Here is an 18,082-nt window from a genome sequence, read left to right as displayed (position 1 = left end):
AAAAAAAGTAATTGTATTTCTAACATCTTTGTAAAAAGATACCAAAGAAAAGGGGAGAAAGGAGAGAAAGGAGAGAAACTTGGTTGAGGTTTATATTACTGTACCTCTGCAGCAAACTATAGAATGTAAATACATGAATGATAATAAAATATGCTAATAAATAATAACAATAGGTTGCCCTACATTCAATCAGACAAATGTGGCATGAATTATTTCATCCTTATAATAGCTCTATAAATTTTTAGATATATCACAAAGGCAGAGGGAGTTGGCAGTGAAGGTTAAAATTGAGTGGGGCCTGAAAAGGTGCTTCCTGTGACAGTGTCAACAGGAAAGGTTCTCACAATAGGAAAACTCTTACAATAGAAAACAACAAGAGTAAGAGCCCAGGCAGCAGTCCACAGATGCAAATGATAACACTGGCCAAGAGCTAGGCTGATGGGACGGCCAGGGGCACATGGAATTTTGTATGGTGTTTCTTCTAATGCATCGGTATAATTATTTTTCATTTTCTAAGTACATTTTATTTCAAAATTCTTTTTCTCCTTCCACTTTTTTTCAGCAATTCTACTAATACTAAATACTGGTTTCACAATTATTTGTCAGAGGCAAATACTGCATTTTTCTGTAGCATCATTTACACCCAATAACTGTGGGAAGAATTTATTCTTGTATTTTTTTGCTGGTCTGAGAATGAAACCAGGGGCATTTGACCTCCAAGCTACACCCCCTGCCCTATTTTTTATGCTTTATTTTGAAAAAGGGTCTCACTGAGTTGCAAAGGGCCTAAGTAGCTGAGGCTGTCCACAAACCTCGATCCTCTGGTCTCAGCCTCCCGAATGCTGGGATTACAAACGTGTGCCACCACGCCCAGCTTAAGAATTTATTCTTATAATAAACTTATTTTCTGCACTGCTGGGGAGACTACAGTCAAATTTAGAACTGTTTTAACATGTAAAACAGTCAGTTTGGGCCACCGTTCTTTTAAAAGCAGCTGAAGAAGTTGTAGTGTTCAGAAGTTAGGTATTAAAAGAATAAAAAAAATTCACCCTAGGAGACAAGGTTAGAGGAAAGAGACATATTTCATTTTTAAAAGAGGAATCTAAGAATTGGCCAAAGAGTTTGGCCAGCTGCAGTTCATTCTGAGCACAATAAAAATTGAACTGAATTAAAGTAGATATGATTAAAGACCTTCTCATTGCTGGGGTAAAGGGCAATTATCTTCAGTAGAGGGATGGGGAGAAAGATGCAATTTCTGACAAAAAGTGAAAAAAGAAAAAGCTCAAAATATGGTGGTCTAGATGCTAATCTGATTTGGCCACTATGTACACAGCTTATGATGTCAGTTAAGCTCCACAATCAGTTTCCCTTGCCTATCAGTTAAAGAATTAACCTAGGTTGGTGGCTTTCAAGTATTCTGACTGAAACTCACAGGAGAAAAGACACTGCAACCCATAATGCAAATACATACAGCCATATGTATACACTGTGTGTGTGTGTGTGTGTGTGTGTGTGTGTGTGTGTGTGTGTGTGTGTGAAATAAAACAAAAGCTAAACAATGCTCATTATTACTACTGCTCTTATTACCAGGACAATTTATAACAACAATAATAACAATTAGGATAAATTAGTAGCTTACAAACAGTTTTGACTAAAACTCACAGCAGGAAATGCATCTCAACCCATGATGCAAATATGCATATTCACATTCATATATAATATATATAAAGCAAAAGCAAAAGACTACATATTACTTCTGCTACTAATATAGTAACGAAAACTACAAAAATACTTTTCTATATGCTACACATACTTTTAAATGCTTTGTATATATTTATTAAATTCTCACAACTTCATGAGGTAGGTGAGTAAAAGTATTAATTTTTATATTTCTCCTTCCTTCAGGAACTGTCATGAAATCCAGTAGTCTATACTCTTTCTATTGCTGCAGCTCATAATTGTTTTCACAATCCTATTAAAGGGTCATAAATGACAGCTTCACAATCACTTGTACAAGATGATCCCTGGTTGCTTCCAGCTGTGGGGTTCTATGGCAATTTATAATGAAAAACAGACAACTACCTGCCCTGAAGGATTTAGGCTGGACTATTTGGTTTGAACTATGAATAATTTTCAAATGTCAGGCTGAAAATGCCACTGTGCCAGTATCAACAGCAAGAAGATTAATCAGTTTATGTATAAAAATTGGAATGAGCTCTTGAATCTCTTCCTGCTCAGTAATTTTAGAATCTTGCATTTACAAATATTCATACCTCACTAAGTTTCCGGTGTAAATTCTGAAACTCACTGAGCCTTCTTGGGACTGTCCAGTTTTTAGTTTCAACTCCTCCAACTTCTTGTAGGCTTACCATGACAAAGTAACAAGGCATTTGTTCACCATTCTCTTCTGCAACCTTGAACAAAAAATAAAAACAACAAAAAGCATGGAGAGAAGATGTGGTAGGAAGATTTTTAAATGTTCCTTGAGATTTCCCTCTCCCTGGTATGCCCTGTCAAATTCCTGGGTCTGTGAATATAATGGATTTTATTCTGGCAATTAGATTATATAATATGACACAGAAGATATTAAAATAGGGGGATTATCTGGGTGGATCTAATCATATGAGCCCTTTAAATGTAGACAGCCTTTTTCTTTCTGTTTTCTTTTATTCTTTTTCTTTCTGGCTAGTAACTGAAAAAGAAGTCAGAAGGATTGGAAGTACAAGGCAGAGAGCAAGAAAACAGAGACCTCTGATATTCAACCAGAAGAATTTAATTTTGCCAAAAACCCTGAAAATCGTGGTTATGCTTTTTTCAGAAACTCTAAAGGAGAACTCAGTCTGGAATCATCTTTTTGGCTTTAAATACAGGGTCAGAGACAGTCATGCCACACTGGAATTCTGACCTTCAGAAGAATGAACTGATAAAAGAATGGTGTTGTTTTAAGCCAAAAAATTTGTTACACAGCAAAAGAAAACGAATATAAGCAGGTTTAAGCTCCTAAATGTGCTGTCTTAAGAAAACACATTCACAGAAAGCAAGCAGTTCTCAGATACTCATGAAAAACCTCTCTCAGGGAAGGCTGAGGGCCTCCCAATTTAATTTCAAACTTAACAAACAATGATAGCTATTCTCATGGGATTTTACATTGGGAGACAATTCTCTTTTATATTCAACTTAGTTTGTTTTCTCTCTGACACACACACACATACACATACACACACACACACAGCCATCATATTCAAAATGTACTGAATCTAAGTCTGAATTAGTATGATAATCTGAATTACAGGAGTCAATAGGAAAGAGATGCAAGGTTTACTGAATACCCCACCGTGGCCTGTGATGTGGGAAAACTATCCCACTGTGTGCACATGGTAGTAGAGATATAATAGGGTGATGGACTTTTCCAGAACAACACATCTAATAAGTGGGTCAGCCAGAATCAAAAGCCAGAGCAGAGTCTAGCTCAAGGTAAATGCATCCTGAACACATTCCTATGTAGAGCTGTGTTGTGCCAGCTGGCAGTCAGGGGGCTCCTCTGTTCTCATTTCCCTTATCTTTACAGTGAGTAGGTACCACAACACACTCCTTCATAATTACCAGGGTAAAGTGTCCCCTGAGAGTTTCCTCTCCTTCCTTCAATATCTAACATATTGCAAGTATCAGAGGCAGCTCTAAGCAAAAGTGAGGTGGGACAGAATTTCTCTTTTTTCCCTCTCAGAGGCCTCCTCTACCTTTTGACTTTATATACCCTGAATATATCATGTTCTTACATGTCATACAAACGAAGTCTATCTTAATTATCTATTATTATATTTTCTATTTGCTATTCCAAGGTTGAGCATACCTTCCCCGATTCACCACACTCTACCTTCCTGCTAAAAAGATACACTGCCCTAGAGCTGAGCTGATGGAGTGCCAACAAGAGCCGAAGGGCACTTGTTGAAGCTCTCAGTACTGCGTGTCCTTTCAGGCTAGCTCCCAGAAAGCATGGTTTGGTTTTGTTACCTATTTAGAGGTGAACTTAAGATTATAAATTTTAAGCACCCCACTAAGTAGGAGTGCCAAGCACTAAGATGATAACAGGGAGGCATAAAGAAGAGCCACTTCATACAATGAAGAAGCAAAACATGAATATGATATTGCTGAGGGTCTTATTATTGGTGGAAGATGGATGGAACTTTTATCTTCCAGTTTCCTTGACTAAAAACAGGGCATATGGGAAGGAAAGAGTTGTTCATACAGCAAATGCCTATATCTTTCTTCCTAAATGAAATACTTCATAGACAAATGAAAAAGGACATAGTATATTCTTCACATTGTTAACATTATACCTCAGAGAACAGCGGAATAATTAAAAGGAAATATAATCATTATTAAAGAGCACAGAATGTCTGAGACTTAAGCAATTAAAGTCAAACGATGGAACAATCAGACATACTTAAATTTTTAACTTCTAACTTTCTAAAAGTACTTCCATTTTAGCTGGGCATGGTGGCACATGCTTGTGACCTCAGCATTTGGGAGGCTGAGACCAGAGGATTGAGGTTCGCGGACAGCTTCAGCTACTTACTGAAAACCTCTGTAACTTAGTGAGACCCTGTTTCAAAATAAAGAATAAAAAACAGGGCAGGGCCGGGCGTGGTAGTGCACGCTTGTAATCCCTGCACTTGGGAGGCTGAGACAGGAGGATCACACGGGTTTGAAGCCAGCCTCAGCTGCTTAGTGAGGCTCTCAGCAACTTAGTGAGACCCTGTTTCCAAATAAAATATAAAAAAGGTCTCGGAGTATAGTCCGGAGGTAGAAAGCCTCTGGGTTCCACCCCCAGTACCACCAAAAAAAAAAAAAAAAAACCAAACACCAAACAGGGCAGGAAGTATAGCTCAAAGGTTGAATGCCCCTGGGTTCCATCACCAGACCCGCCAAGAAAAGTACTTCCATTTTATGTCAATCATCAATGAAGAAAGTAAATTGGTAATTCAAAGACATTAACTGTTCTTAAATCAAAGTTCTTACAATTCCAGCAAACAAGAACAACTTTCTCTCTACAGCAGAGTAAGATCAGATCCATATCAGGCAGAAAGAGATAGTTAGCAGTTATAAGAAAAGGAAAGTGAAAATACAGGGGAAGGAAGATAGCAGAGAAATGAAATCTAAACAAATGAGTATAGGGTTTTTAGTTTCAGTCTCAGTTCTCCAGGACAAACTTATGAAGTCAGACTTTTAAAATGGGTTTGGGAGAAAAGCAGAGAAGCATACCTCTCCACTGGTGATGGAAGCTTTCCACATGCCAAGGTTCTCACACCACCAATCTGTTCTGGCCATGTGCAGCTGGAGGTCTGTGCGCTCTTTCTCTATTAGAATTATTTCATCCTTCAACTTGGAAACAATCTGTCATGGGAAAAACAACTCGGGAATTATACTCAAAAGTTAAGTGAGTTTCTATACACTAACAATGCACAACCCAAAAAGGAAATTAAGAAAATAATTCCATTTATAACATCATTAAAAAGAATACAATAATTAGAAATGAACCCAGAAGTGAAAATTTTCTACATTAAAAACTACAAAACATTAATAAAGAAAATTAAAGAACAATATTTGTAAGACATCTCAAGAACACAAATTGGAAGACTTCATATTGTTAAGATGTCAATACTACCCATAGCAATCTACAGATTCAATGCAATCTCTATCATAATTTCAAGACATTTTTTGAAGAAATAAAAATCTATCCTAAAATTCATATGAAATCTCAAGGATCCCAAAATAGCTAAAACAATTTCAAAACAGAACAAAGTTGGATGACTTATACTTTCTGACTTCAAAATGTACTATAGTAATCAAATAATACCACAGTAATCAAAACAGTACAGTACTAACATAAAGACAAACATAAATACCAATAGAATAGAATAAGAATAAGAGAGCCTCAAATAAACCCTCACCTAAAATGGTCATGTGGTTTTCAACAAGGATGCTAAGTTCATTCAATGGGAGAAGGACACCATTTTTCAACAAGGTAGTGAGAAAACTATCTCCATGTGCAAAAGGATGAAGTTGGATCCTTCCTTACTACACACAACAATTAGCCCAAAATAGATAAAAAAAAACTCCATTCCAGAAAAATTCTAACCCAGAAAAATCCTTCTAGTACAAGGTTGTGTGTGTGTGTGTGTGTGTGTGTGTGTGTGTGTGTGTTAATTGCTAGATTACCAAAACCTTTTTTCAACATCAATTTAAATTTTTTTGTGTGTGTGTGTATGTGTGTGTGTGTGTGTTACTGGGGGTGGAACCCAGAGGCTTTCTACCTCTGGGCTATACTCCCAGACCTATTTTCTACTTTATTTGGAAACAGGGTTTCACTAAATTGCTGAGAGCCTCACTAAGTAGCTGAGGCTGGCTTTGAACCTGTGCAATCCTCCTGTCTCAGCTTCCCAAGTGCAGGGATTACAAGCGTGCCCCACCACACCCGGCTTCTTCAATTTAAAATTTTTAAAAAATTATTAGGTATACTATTTTATTTTTACCAGCATGCATAAAAAAAAGCAATGGGTATCCCTCTGGGGAGAAGTACCAATTCCCTTACCTCCTTAGAGCCCTATACCCTACTGCCAGAAGCAGAATTTGATTTAACAGGAAATGTGGTCTGCCTTCACTACAATCATGAGATTAGTGTTCAAATGAAGCTCTAATATCATTAAATCTCTCCACATCTCTCGAGAAATTTTTCATATAATTATAGCTCAGAATGCTTACTCCATGGTTATTAGAAATTCCTTACAGAATTGCTAACAAATGTCTTTCAGCTGAAGATGAACCAAATAGAAAATAATTCAATGAACATTCTCAAGCTCATTTTTCCTAACTGTTCCCCATAAACACATCTGAATTTATGAGATGAATCAAGAATAAGTAAGATAACTGTTCTCGAAGAACATATTGTATTACAGATATTGATCATCTATCATGCCAGCTAATTCTGTTTATTATTTCAAAGATGTTCTTGTCTCTGGGAAAACTGCAGGATTTTCTAAATTCTATACGTACTGAGAATGATTCTGTGTAAGGAAAAGAATAAACCTATATCTTATGACAGCTCATGAAACCTAGCTACTTGTTTCCTTCTCAGAGAACCATTCACAATTACTAAGAAATCTGCACATTAAACTTTCTTTTCTCTTATAATTTTAAAAAATATTATTTATTAAAAAAACATATTGCCTTAACTGAATAGATGAACAGAACAGCTATCTTGAATATAAATGGAAAATGTTTCCTTCCGTTTTATTTCAGGAATATTTTCATATTACAAACACATTTGAATGTCCACAAAAGAAGTACTAAAAATGAGCCAGGAGTGGTGGCGCAGGGGCGTGGTAGTGCAAGCTTGTGATCTTCGAGCTTGGGAGGTGGAGAAAGGAGGATCCTGCAGGTTCAAAGCCAGCCTCTCTGGCTTAAGAGACCCTGTTCCCAAATAAAAATATAAAATAGGTCTGGGAGTGTAGCCTGGAGGTAGAAGGGTTTCCAGGAACCACAGTACCACCAAAAAATAAAAATAAAAAAATTTAAAAAGTACTAAGAAGGTGCTAAGGAAGAAAACTCAGTGCAATTCACTATAATTGTTTTATCCAAAGCTCCAAAGCTGCTCTCCTGTTAGACAGCTTGAAATCCTCAAACTCACATTCAGGAAGTGCCAGAAGAGACCCATTTCGCAAATCAAAGAGCACCAGCCACACCCATATTAGAGAAGCCTGCTTGTTGGACTCCAAAGAAGGCATAAAGACAAAGCGAAAAGCTAGAGCATAGCTTGGTTTGAAAAAAATGCCTATGAGGAAAATGCTGTTTATATTTTCAAAATCCCTAAATTTTGTCGGTTTTAGCAAAGCTATTTTTTGGCATAATTCTGTGAGGTTCTCTATACATGTGGCAGTTGAAAGAAAAAAAATTACCCCAAGATTGCCCTTACGTATTTAACTTCCTTCCAGAAAAGACTTTTTTTTTTTTTTTTTTTTTGGTGGTGGTACTGGGGTTCCTGGAAGCCCTTCTACCTCCGGGATACACTCCCACGGTCTACACTCCTAGACCTATTTTTTTACTTTTTTATGTGGAAATAGGGTCTCTTAAGCCAGCCAAGCAAGGGGATTATAAGCGTGCGCCACCACACCCAGCTCCAGAAAAGACTTTGACACTACACAAACTTTAAACCTTCTTCCCCAAATGTAATTAAATAAGAGTCACAATTAATCACAGAGAAAGAACTCCAAATCATAAAAGATCAAAACCAAATGCTCTTCTAATTTTATCCTAAAAGCAAGAAACACAACAAAATAAAAACCCACAATGGAACTTGATCACAATTCAAATTCTTTTAAAAGAAAATGACATTTCTCAATATAAACGGAAAACTATAAATTAGGACAATATAGAAACTTCCAGACAAATAGAAACCTTGAAACAGAAATAGTTACCTTCTTGTCAGGTTTTGGTGCATTCTGAATGGAATGTAGAGCTTGCCTTTTATATTCAAGTTTCTCGTTTAGTTCTCTTAGTTTGTTGACAGCAAAGCTGGCTTGTTCCGTAATCCCACTGGCACCTTCATCTCCAGCTTCCTCACCAGCCTCGCCTGCTAGGCCCTGGGGAGAAAGGCCACTTACCAACCAGATCTCAAGACAATAGAAAACTCAATCAGTATGTTCTATTATGTAGATTCTACATCATCACCCTGTTCCAAAGTATTATAGCAAAGGAAAAAAATACTATAGTAGGATGCTTACAAGAGTGGGGTTTTTATAGCAAAGAGAAAACTCAGAGTATTTGGAACCAAAGCAAATGATATTCAGAACTGTAGTGAAAAGGGAATAATACTAATAATACTAGGAAAAACTAATGAAAGTCCCTTTAAAATAAAATTTCTACATTCCCATTGGGAAATGCATTTCCAGTATGTTCTTTGTTCAGTCCTTCATTTGAACCAAACAGGTAGGCTATTTTACAATAGTTAGCATTTGAAAGTAACAAGATTCACAAATTCACTAGAATTCATTACTTGGAAACATCTGGAAAGATTACCAAAGAGCGTATGAATTAGATCTAGGAGCAGCAAACAGCACACAGGGCAGGAAGAAAAACTGCTGAGGACTGTGAGAGTACTGAGATGCAGCCTCCTGCTTGAAGGGTCAACAAAGCAACTCTGGCTCCTGAGAAGCAGCTTGGAATGCCAGGCTGAGGCAAGCATACTTCCTCTAATCAGTGAGCTATGAGCCTTGCCAGTCAGAAAACTTATTGGTATGATAAGCAGCTTGAGATGTTATGAGCAGTCACAAATGTTCTTTGCTTCTAATTGTAAAACAAAAAGTTGCTTTGAGACTCGTCCTTTGGCTTTACTCACACACATCCATTGTTGCTTTAAGATAACCTTGTAATGTCTAAAATAGTTAATTTGTCTATGGATCCCATAGAAGCTTTCTTTATAAAAGTCTGATCGCTCTATCAATAAAACATGCAGTGTACATGAAACCTGCATCCCCTGTGTCCTGTGAATCGGCTTTACCCTTATGTCTCCAGTGCACTAGACACTGACAGAGGACTATCTTCTGGTTTGTTTACTCCTTAAATTTCTTCCATATTTTTTCCTTCTAATTTTTATTAATTGTAATAATGAAAAATAATAGTACTGGTAGGTCTAGAAAAACAAGCTTTTTTCTTTTTTCTATGTTCTTTCTACTGTCTATTAAGAATACACAATATCAAAAAATCCTTCCTATACCTTGTACTTATTCCAGTGGACATTCTACCTTTTTCAAAAAACATAATGCAGCATACTTTGAGGATACAAAGTCTTTGAAATTATCATTTCTGCAGCTGCACTGTCATCTACTACACTGACAATTTACTGAAGCATATTCCTATTTCTATATTTTAATTATTTTCTTAGAATACATATCTATACGTTCCCACATGTAGGAACAAAGAGTACCAATAGATTTGAAAACATCAGTAATTCATATTGTCCTTCAATTTCCTTTCACCTCAACTATTCAAGTCTATTCAGTTTATCTTTTGGGTACTAATGTTTTAGTAATTTAAATAATATTTGCTATGTAATATTAGACATTTTAATTTTGGAAGTAGAAATATAACATTGTTAAAACAAATATAATATTGTTATCTTAAAAATTAAATGCAATTAGTAGTAAGTTAGAACCAATTAGTTCAGCTTTTTTTAATTCGTAAACAACCAAGTAGCAAAACTTGAAAAATAAAGTTTAAGTGAAGGTTATACAATTTAACAACAGTTCTGCAACCTCAAATTGACTTCTAATACCATCAAGAGCATACACTTGGTTCCTCAGGGCTAAAGAACTGGGAAGAAAGAAAAAAACTTCAGGATAAACTATAATCTTTTTATGTACCACTCTAAAAGAGTAGTACATAGAAGACACTATTAGAAAATGAGAAATGTTGCCTGGAGCTGTCCAAAATGACTGAGTACATTATGAAAATTAGACCTAGGTTATAACTTAGCCAGGCTTTTTTTTGGAGCATTTTAATTTCATCCAATTTTTAAAACTGAAATGTTTAGGATAATGCCTCCCACACTTCCTTGCTCCCTTCATTTCTTCCCCACCCCTTCTTTACTTAGAGGCAGGACAATACCCTGTTGATTCTCTTAGTTGGTACAAGCCACAAATGGTTGACTGTACAGATTTTCTGCCCTCAATTTTTAGGATTCAAATTGAGGGGAGTGTCTTGATGCAGCCAGAGGTCTCTGACTCAGTGCTGAAATGGCAGAAAGTTGTTCAGAAAAACAAACAAAAGCAAACAAAGAAAGGAAGAAAAAAGTATACTAGACCAAAAGCAACAAGGTCACTTAACAGTTTATTCTATTAAAAGCCCTGTATATTAAAAGATGGAGGTATGCATCCAATTTGGCCCATATAATATGTGCCCACCTAATCATATTTAAGGCTTATCCACGGACTAGGAAGCAGAAGTTAAATCTGACTTACCATTTCATCCTTGTTGGGAATCAGCTGTGAGACGTGTTTTTCTTCCTCTTTTACCATCACTTTCTCATACAGGTCACTGACAATAAATGAAGGGTAATATCTATCCTTTAGAGTCTCATACACATCTCCCTGGATTTTGCAGAATACATCAATACCTTTATTTCCTACAAGACATTGCTGGATTTCTTTGTAAAGTGATTTTTCCACAGATATTTCTTTGCTTTCCACAAAGAAATTCTGATAAATTTCACCAACTAATTGTGGTATTTCATTCTGAAAAGATAGGAAGGTAAAGAAAAAATAGGTAAGGAATATCATCTCAGAGAGAAATTATTTTCCACTGTATTGTATGTATATTGATGCTGGAAGGAAAATACTTAGTATGTGCCCTGGTACTGGTACCACAGTAGAGCTTAGGCTTCTGTGTCCACATTCAGAAATTGTGTATTTTGGGAAAAAATTATTTTCTTCAGAATAATTACTTCAGAATAATTACATTGTCATCAAGCTTATATTAGACAGCTTAGTCTTAAGCAGTACACTTGGGTCATCACTGGTCTACTTCAGAAATGCAAACTTCTCTTCTGTTTGACATAATATTTATACTTCCTATGGAAAAGTTTCATTAATCCAGCCAGGCGTGGTGGCGCACACTTGTAATCCCAGCATTTAGGAGGCAGAGACTGGAGGATTGCGGTTTGAGGACAGCCTCACAGCTACTTAGTGGGGCTCTTTGCAGCTCAGTGAGACTGTTTAAAAAAAAAAAAGAATAAAAAACAGGGCTGGGAGTGCCAGGCATGGTGGTGCACGCTTGTAATCCCCGCAGTTGGGAGGTGGAGACCAGAGGATCGTGCAGGTTCGAAGCCAGCCTCGCTGTCTTAAGAGAACCTGTTTTCAAATAAAAGTATAAAATAGGTCTGGAAGCATAGCCCAGAGGTAGAAGGGTTTCCAGGAACCCTAGTACCACCAAAAAACAAAAAACAAAAAATAGGGCAGGGGATGTAGTTTAGAGGTAGAATGTCCCCCTGGGTTCCACTCCCTGTACCACGCACACACAAATAAAGTTTCATTAATCTGAGGAATAGTATGCCAAATTGTCAACAGTAGAAAAAAAATTCAAAGACATACAACTTAGTGAATATGACTAATGTAATCAGTGTTAACATGGTAGGTCAAAAAATGCTTATTTTGAGTAGTTTGTATGCTCTAATTTTACTGAAATTTTTTTTTGTGTGTGTGTGATATTAGTGATGGAACCCAGGGGCATTCATCCTCCGAGCTACACCCCCAGTCCTATATATATATATATTTTTTTTTTTTAGTCTTTTTATTTTTTGAAACAAGGTCTCACTGAGTTGCAAAAAATCTAAGTAGCTGAGGTATCCTCAGTCTCCACCTCTCTAATGTTGGGATTACAAGCGTGTACCACCACGCCTGGCTCAATGAAATTTTTGAAATTGTATTTAGTAGTTTAGAAAAACTCTTTAGATTATTGCTTACAATATTATTATTAATTTTCCTTATGGTACTAGGGATGGAATTCAGGGGCATTCTACCTCTGAGGTACACCCCCAGCCCTATTTTTTACTCTTTATTTTGAAACAGGGTCTCACTGAGTTGCAAAGGGCCTTACTAAATAGCTGAGGCTGGCTGCAAACCACGATCCTCCTGTCTCAGCCTCCCAAATGCTGGGATTACAGGCATGCACTACTATGCACGACTTACAATATTCTTTTGAGAGCAGCCAAAAGTTATTTAGAACCAAAGCTAATGGTTACATTAAATAATAAAGTTGGCAAATATAATACTGGGGTAAGATGATGTAATTTGTGGCTTATAAATTAATGAAAGGCATTCCTAAAAAGAAAAGTTTAAAATACTAAAAGACTGAGCCAGAATTAGTGGTACATGACTGTAATACCAGCCACTTGAGAGCCTGAAGCAGAAGGATGCAAGTTCGTAGCTAGCCTGGGCAACTTAAAATAAATACTGTCTCAAAATAAAAAATAAAATAAAAGTAACTGAGGATGTTTATCAGTAGTAGAATGCCCCTGGGCTCAACATCTAAGACAAACAAACAAAAGTCTATAGGACCAGATTTTGTAGTCAAGACAAATAAGCAAACAAAAACCTGTAAGACCAGATTCTGTTTCTTAACCAATATAGTTTGTGATTTCTAACACACACACACACACACACACACACACACACACACACACACACACACACACATGCTTTTTTTTGTGTGTGGTACTGCAGATGAAACCCAGGGGCATTCTACCTCCGAGCTACAACCCAGCCCTATTTTTTATTCTTTATTTTGAACAGGGTCTCACTGGCCTGCAGTAAGTTTGCAGCTACCTCACTAAGTAGCTGAGGCTGTCCTTGAACCAGGGTCCTACTGTTTCAGCCTTCCAAATGCTCAGATTACAATTGCATGCCATCATGCCTAGCTTTAAATTGGCATTCTGTTCTAGCAACATTCGTATGCAAACAAGCAATTCAAAATACAAAATGCTTTTGGGGCTCTGTTAATAAACCCTAGAAATGTTATACATGATACAATGCACATGTCATACATGTTATGTTAAACTTGCTGTTATGGATCCTTACAAACATGTTTAAGATGGGGTCTGGCTATGTTGCCCAGGCTAGTCTCAAACTCCTGGGCTCAAACAATTCTTCCACCTCAGCTTCCCGAGTAGCCTGGACCACATTACTTTGCCCAGTTCATTTTTAATATATGTTGAGAACTGCCAAGAGCAAAATACAATATTTACCACTGGGTTCTTCATTGTATAAGGCATGTGTAATTAAATATTTTTTATGTATCTTTACTCAGTAATGTTTTATTTTTTGCTGTAGTGGGATGGAACTCAGGGGCATTCCTTCTCCAAACTACACCCCCAGCCCTACTTTTTATTCTGTATTTTGAAACAGGGTCTCACTGAGTTGCAAAGGGCCTTGCTAAGTAGCTGAGGCTGGCTGCAAACTGCAATCCTCCTGTCTCAGCCTCCCAAATGCTGGGATTATAAGCATGCACCACCATGCTTGTCTCAATAATATTTTAAATAAAATTGTACTAGTATTGGGAAGAGATTTTAAAATATATTAATGTACCAGTATTGGGAAAGATTTCCAATTTTAAAGATATATCGTTTGTACTAGAAAAACCAGGATTGGTAGGAAGGAGGGACTTGTAATTTACATTTCTAAAGAGAAGGAAGAAAGCCAGAGCCAGGGATGGGAGGAAATCCCAGATCCTGGAGAAACAATTTAACACATCTTGGGAGGAGAACAAAAGGTGTTCAGGAGACAACCGGGTAGCCGCCCCCCTTCCTGGGCAAATCTAGCTGGAGACAGCAGAGACTGGGCTAGAGATAGGGCTAGAGATATCTAAAGATCAAAGGATCTGCCATGGACTTGGTCAGGATAAAAACACTCAGTAAACTGGAGTTCTTTGGTATTTTCATTAGAATTGCCCCCCTGTGCTCCTCTCCGGCACAGTGCTGTGGCTATCTCCTGTATCTCTATCTTTTTAATAAACTTCTTTAAATCTCCAGCAACTGTCCAAGCTATATATATTTATTCATAGCTTAGGACAAGAATCCATGGGTTTTTTTCTGTTTTTGGTCGTTTTGGGTTTTGTTATAGGTTGGGGGAAAGTGTGTCTGGGACCCTAGCAGAAGTCCCTGGGGAACAGTTTCCCCAAACCATATTCTCCCAATCTGTAACAAAATAAAGAGAGAAGAGGACAAAAATATAAATTAAGCTGCGCATAGTGGCTCACGCTTGTAATCCCAGCATTTGGGAGGCTGAGACCAGAGAATCACGGTTCTCGGATAGCCTCAGCTACTTAGCAATGCCCTCCACAACTCAGTGAGACTCTGTTTCAAGATAAAGAAAAAAAACTGGGCAATGAGTATAGCTCAGAGGTCAAATGCCTCTGGGTTCCATTCTCAGACTTGCAAACAAACAAACAAAAAAACAAAAATATAAATTATAAAGAAAAGAAAAAAGATAGAAAGGCATAATATACTATAATACATACCAAAGTTAGGAGACTGAACTGTTGGTAACAACCAAATTTATTATAATAGCAGTGCAATATATACATGCCTTTTTTTTTTTTTTTTTTTTTTGGTGATCCTGGGGTTCCTAGAAACCCTTCTACCTCCAGGCTACACTCCCAGAAACCTATTTTTTTTTAAAATATATTTTTATTTGGAAACAGGGTCTCCTAAGCCAGCGCAGATGGCTTCAAACCTGCGTGATCCTCCTGTCTCCGCCTCCGAAGCGCAGGGATTACAAGCGTGCGCCACCATGCCCGGCTGTACGTGCCTTTTTATAGTACATTAAAAATAATTACATGAAATAACTACCAATCTCTTGGTGCATTTATAAGTTTTCTTCCCCCTTGATTACACATTTAAAAATATAATGTAACTTTATTAGCCACAATGGACTAAGATATGATGCTGATGTTGTAATTAGTTTTAAATGTTCTTTTAATATATACTTACAGCTTCACTGAAAAATAGATTTTCGAACATGCAAGTTTTCAGCAGCTAGGAATTTATCTTTCTTTGAAGTTAAATACACTACCTTGTTAGCACTCTTTAAATGTTCCACAGATTCCCAAAAACCAATCAAAGCTCTTTTGTCCATCCTTGTCATGTACATTCGAAAGTGCTCTCGGTACAAAGTATTAGCCAAGATATCCTCAAATTGAAGAATCTATAAAGGAAATATATAGGAAAAAATTAAAATAAAATTTTAAATACCAGATTGCTTTAAATTCCAAAAGACTAACTTTTTAGGGAAAATTTTAATTTTAAGTCATAAGCAATGTCATACAGTATTTCTGATAAACTGAGATATCTGTTCTATCACCATCCTAAATTTTAAAGGAAATAAAGTATACCAAATATTCAAAAGGAATCTTCAAAATATAACAATTCTCTATTCATAACTTAGTCATTCAACAAAGATTTACTTGACAACCACTGGTATCAAGCACAATTCTAGGAAAGGACACAGATAAAAATCCCTGACCTATAGGATATACATTCTATGTCTAAATGCAATAGTTGTCAATAATAGAAAACTTGAAAGGTATCAAAGAACAAGAAGATGGAATCAAAGGTTTGGCATCTTTGCTTTCCATCATATTTTTACATAGCTGAGGAAAATACAAAGGATTTTATAACCTGCCTTTTTGTTTTCAATATCACACTCAGTTAAAAAATATTTTGTAAGCATCACATTAATTGGCCCTTAATATTCTACTGTATAGATGAACTTAAATCAATTTCACTATTCCTCTGTTTATCATTTTGTATCATCACAGAAAAAGAAAAAGCAATCTATCGGAAGACATGGCAGGAACAATCTGAGCACAGACTGCTATAATATGAAAAAGCAGATGATTCTCATAATAATGTATGACTCAATTAGGAGAAATGCCTCAAATTAATTTAGAAGGAATTTAAGGCCCATATCCTTAGTCTGAACTAGGAATATAAAAAATGCATCTAATAAGTGAAACTCTAATACAATTAGGTAAAAACTTATATTTTGAGATTGTTAAGAACATTATGGCAGTTGGCAAATTTTCTGAAATACCACCAGTAAGATAGTTCTAAAGTCAAGTGCATGCAATCAATGAACACTCAACTCTTCTGTCACTGATAATAAGCCCTTACTTAATCTCTTTTGTGGGAAGAAAGAAGGCATTCATATGCATTCATTCATATTCTCTCTCTCTCAACCCAGGACCTCACTCATGTTTTAAGACTCATAACAGGTATTGTAAATCACAAGCAAAATAAAACTAATGAGGAGGAGTCTGAACGAAGAATCTGGTGCAGAAATACGTAGGTGCCCACAATAGAACTTGTTATGAGGTCACTTTCTAGTTGAGTAAATATGAATGATAGAATTAGCAGTGGATCTCAACTGGGGTTGAAAATTTTTGGCTAAACTAGTATTATTGGCTAGGAGTATGGTTCAGTAGTAGAGCATGTGCCTAGCATGTACAGGCTCTGGGTTCAGATTCTAGCTCAAAATAAATAAACAACTAAATAAAGACTGGTATTAGCACATCACTAAATAACAATTTAAGCTGGGTGTGGTGGTGCATGCTTGTAATCTCAGCATTTGGGAGGCTGAGAAAAGAGGATCTGAGTTTGTGGCCAGCCTTACCTACTTAGTGGGGCCCTTTGAAACTCAGTGAGACCCTATTTCAAAAATAAAGAATAAAAACTAGGCCTGGGGGTGTATCTTGAAGGTAGAATGCCCCTGGGTTCCATCCCCAGTACTGTAAAAAAACAAAAAACAAAAAACAGAATTTATCAGTAAGCAATCTGAGCCTGGAGTTACCTTTGTGGAAAGGTAATGCATTATTTTTCCTTAATAAACCTAGGAATATTCAGATTTTCTATTTCTTTGAATCAGTTTTAGTGATTTGTGTTAAAATATTTAAATTTTATAAAGCTTTTCAAATTTATTGGCTTAAAGTTATAGAAGTACATATAGTGGTATCTCACCGCTCATTCCTAATACTATAGTACGTTGTGTCTTGTCTTTCCTTTCTTACAATTGTATTAGTTTTAATTTGTAGCCTCTTAGGGTTGAGGCTTAGAGCACTGATTTCAGACCATTCTTCTTTTCTAATATGTCATACATACTTCCCACTAAGTGCTGCTTTAACTGCATCTCACAAATATTGATATGCTGTATTTTCAGTCTACTCAAAATAGTTTCTAATTTTCCCTTATTATTTCTTCTTTGACTAATGCTTTACTTATATTAAATTTTATGTATTTCTAAATACTTGGGATTTTACAGATCTTTCTACTACTTCTTTCCAATTTAATTTTATTGTACTCAAAGTACAACCTCTATCTAGTTTTTTATCTTTTTAAATTTGTTGGACTTATTTTGTCACCTACAATGTAGTCTTTCTGGGTGCCTATTCAATGTATAGTGAGAAAAAAATGAATATTCTACTGTTGTTAGGGTGAGTGTTCAATAAATTTCCATTAGTTCTTATTGGTTGGCAATAT

At 36.4% G+C, this 18,082-nt stretch overlaps 1 protein-coding gene across 4 annotated transcripts in view; it reads right to left on the bottom strand.

The window, feature by feature from the left end:
* SNX25 (sorting nexin 25) overlaps nt 1-18,082 on the bottom strand; it is a gene marked incomplete at its 3' end in the record, with an annotated part of 120,461 nt that overhangs the window by 16,788 nt on the left and 85,591 nt on the right. For 3 of the 4 annotated variants that reach the window (XM_080710059.1, XM_080710060.1, XM_080710061.1), the window contains exons 8-12: nt 15,621-15,752; nt 11,016-11,288; nt 8,475-8,639; nt 5,263-5,394; nt 2,274-2,414 (exon numbers count right to left, since the gene is read on the bottom strand). In XM_080710059.1, the coding sequence (XP_080566185.1) occupies nt 2,274-2,414; nt 5,263-5,394; nt 8,475-8,639; nt 11,016-11,288; nt 15,621-15,752 (843 nt within the window). Of the gene's footprint in view, nt 1-2,273; nt 2,415-5,262; nt 5,395-8,474; nt 8,640-11,015; nt 11,289-15,617; nt 15,753-18,082 lie in introns of all 4 variants that reach the window. The other variant, XM_080710058.1, reaches the window with a different exon arrangement.

This window comes from Muscardinus avellanarius (assembly GCF_963383645.1).
Source record: "Muscardinus avellanarius genome assembly, chromosome: 14".
NCBI lineage: Eukaryota > Metazoa > Chordata > Mammalia > Rodentia > Gliridae > Muscardinus > Muscardinus avellanarius.
The sequence above is the reverse complement of the archived record's forward strand: the minus strand, read 5'-3'. Positions and strand labels throughout refer to the sequence as shown.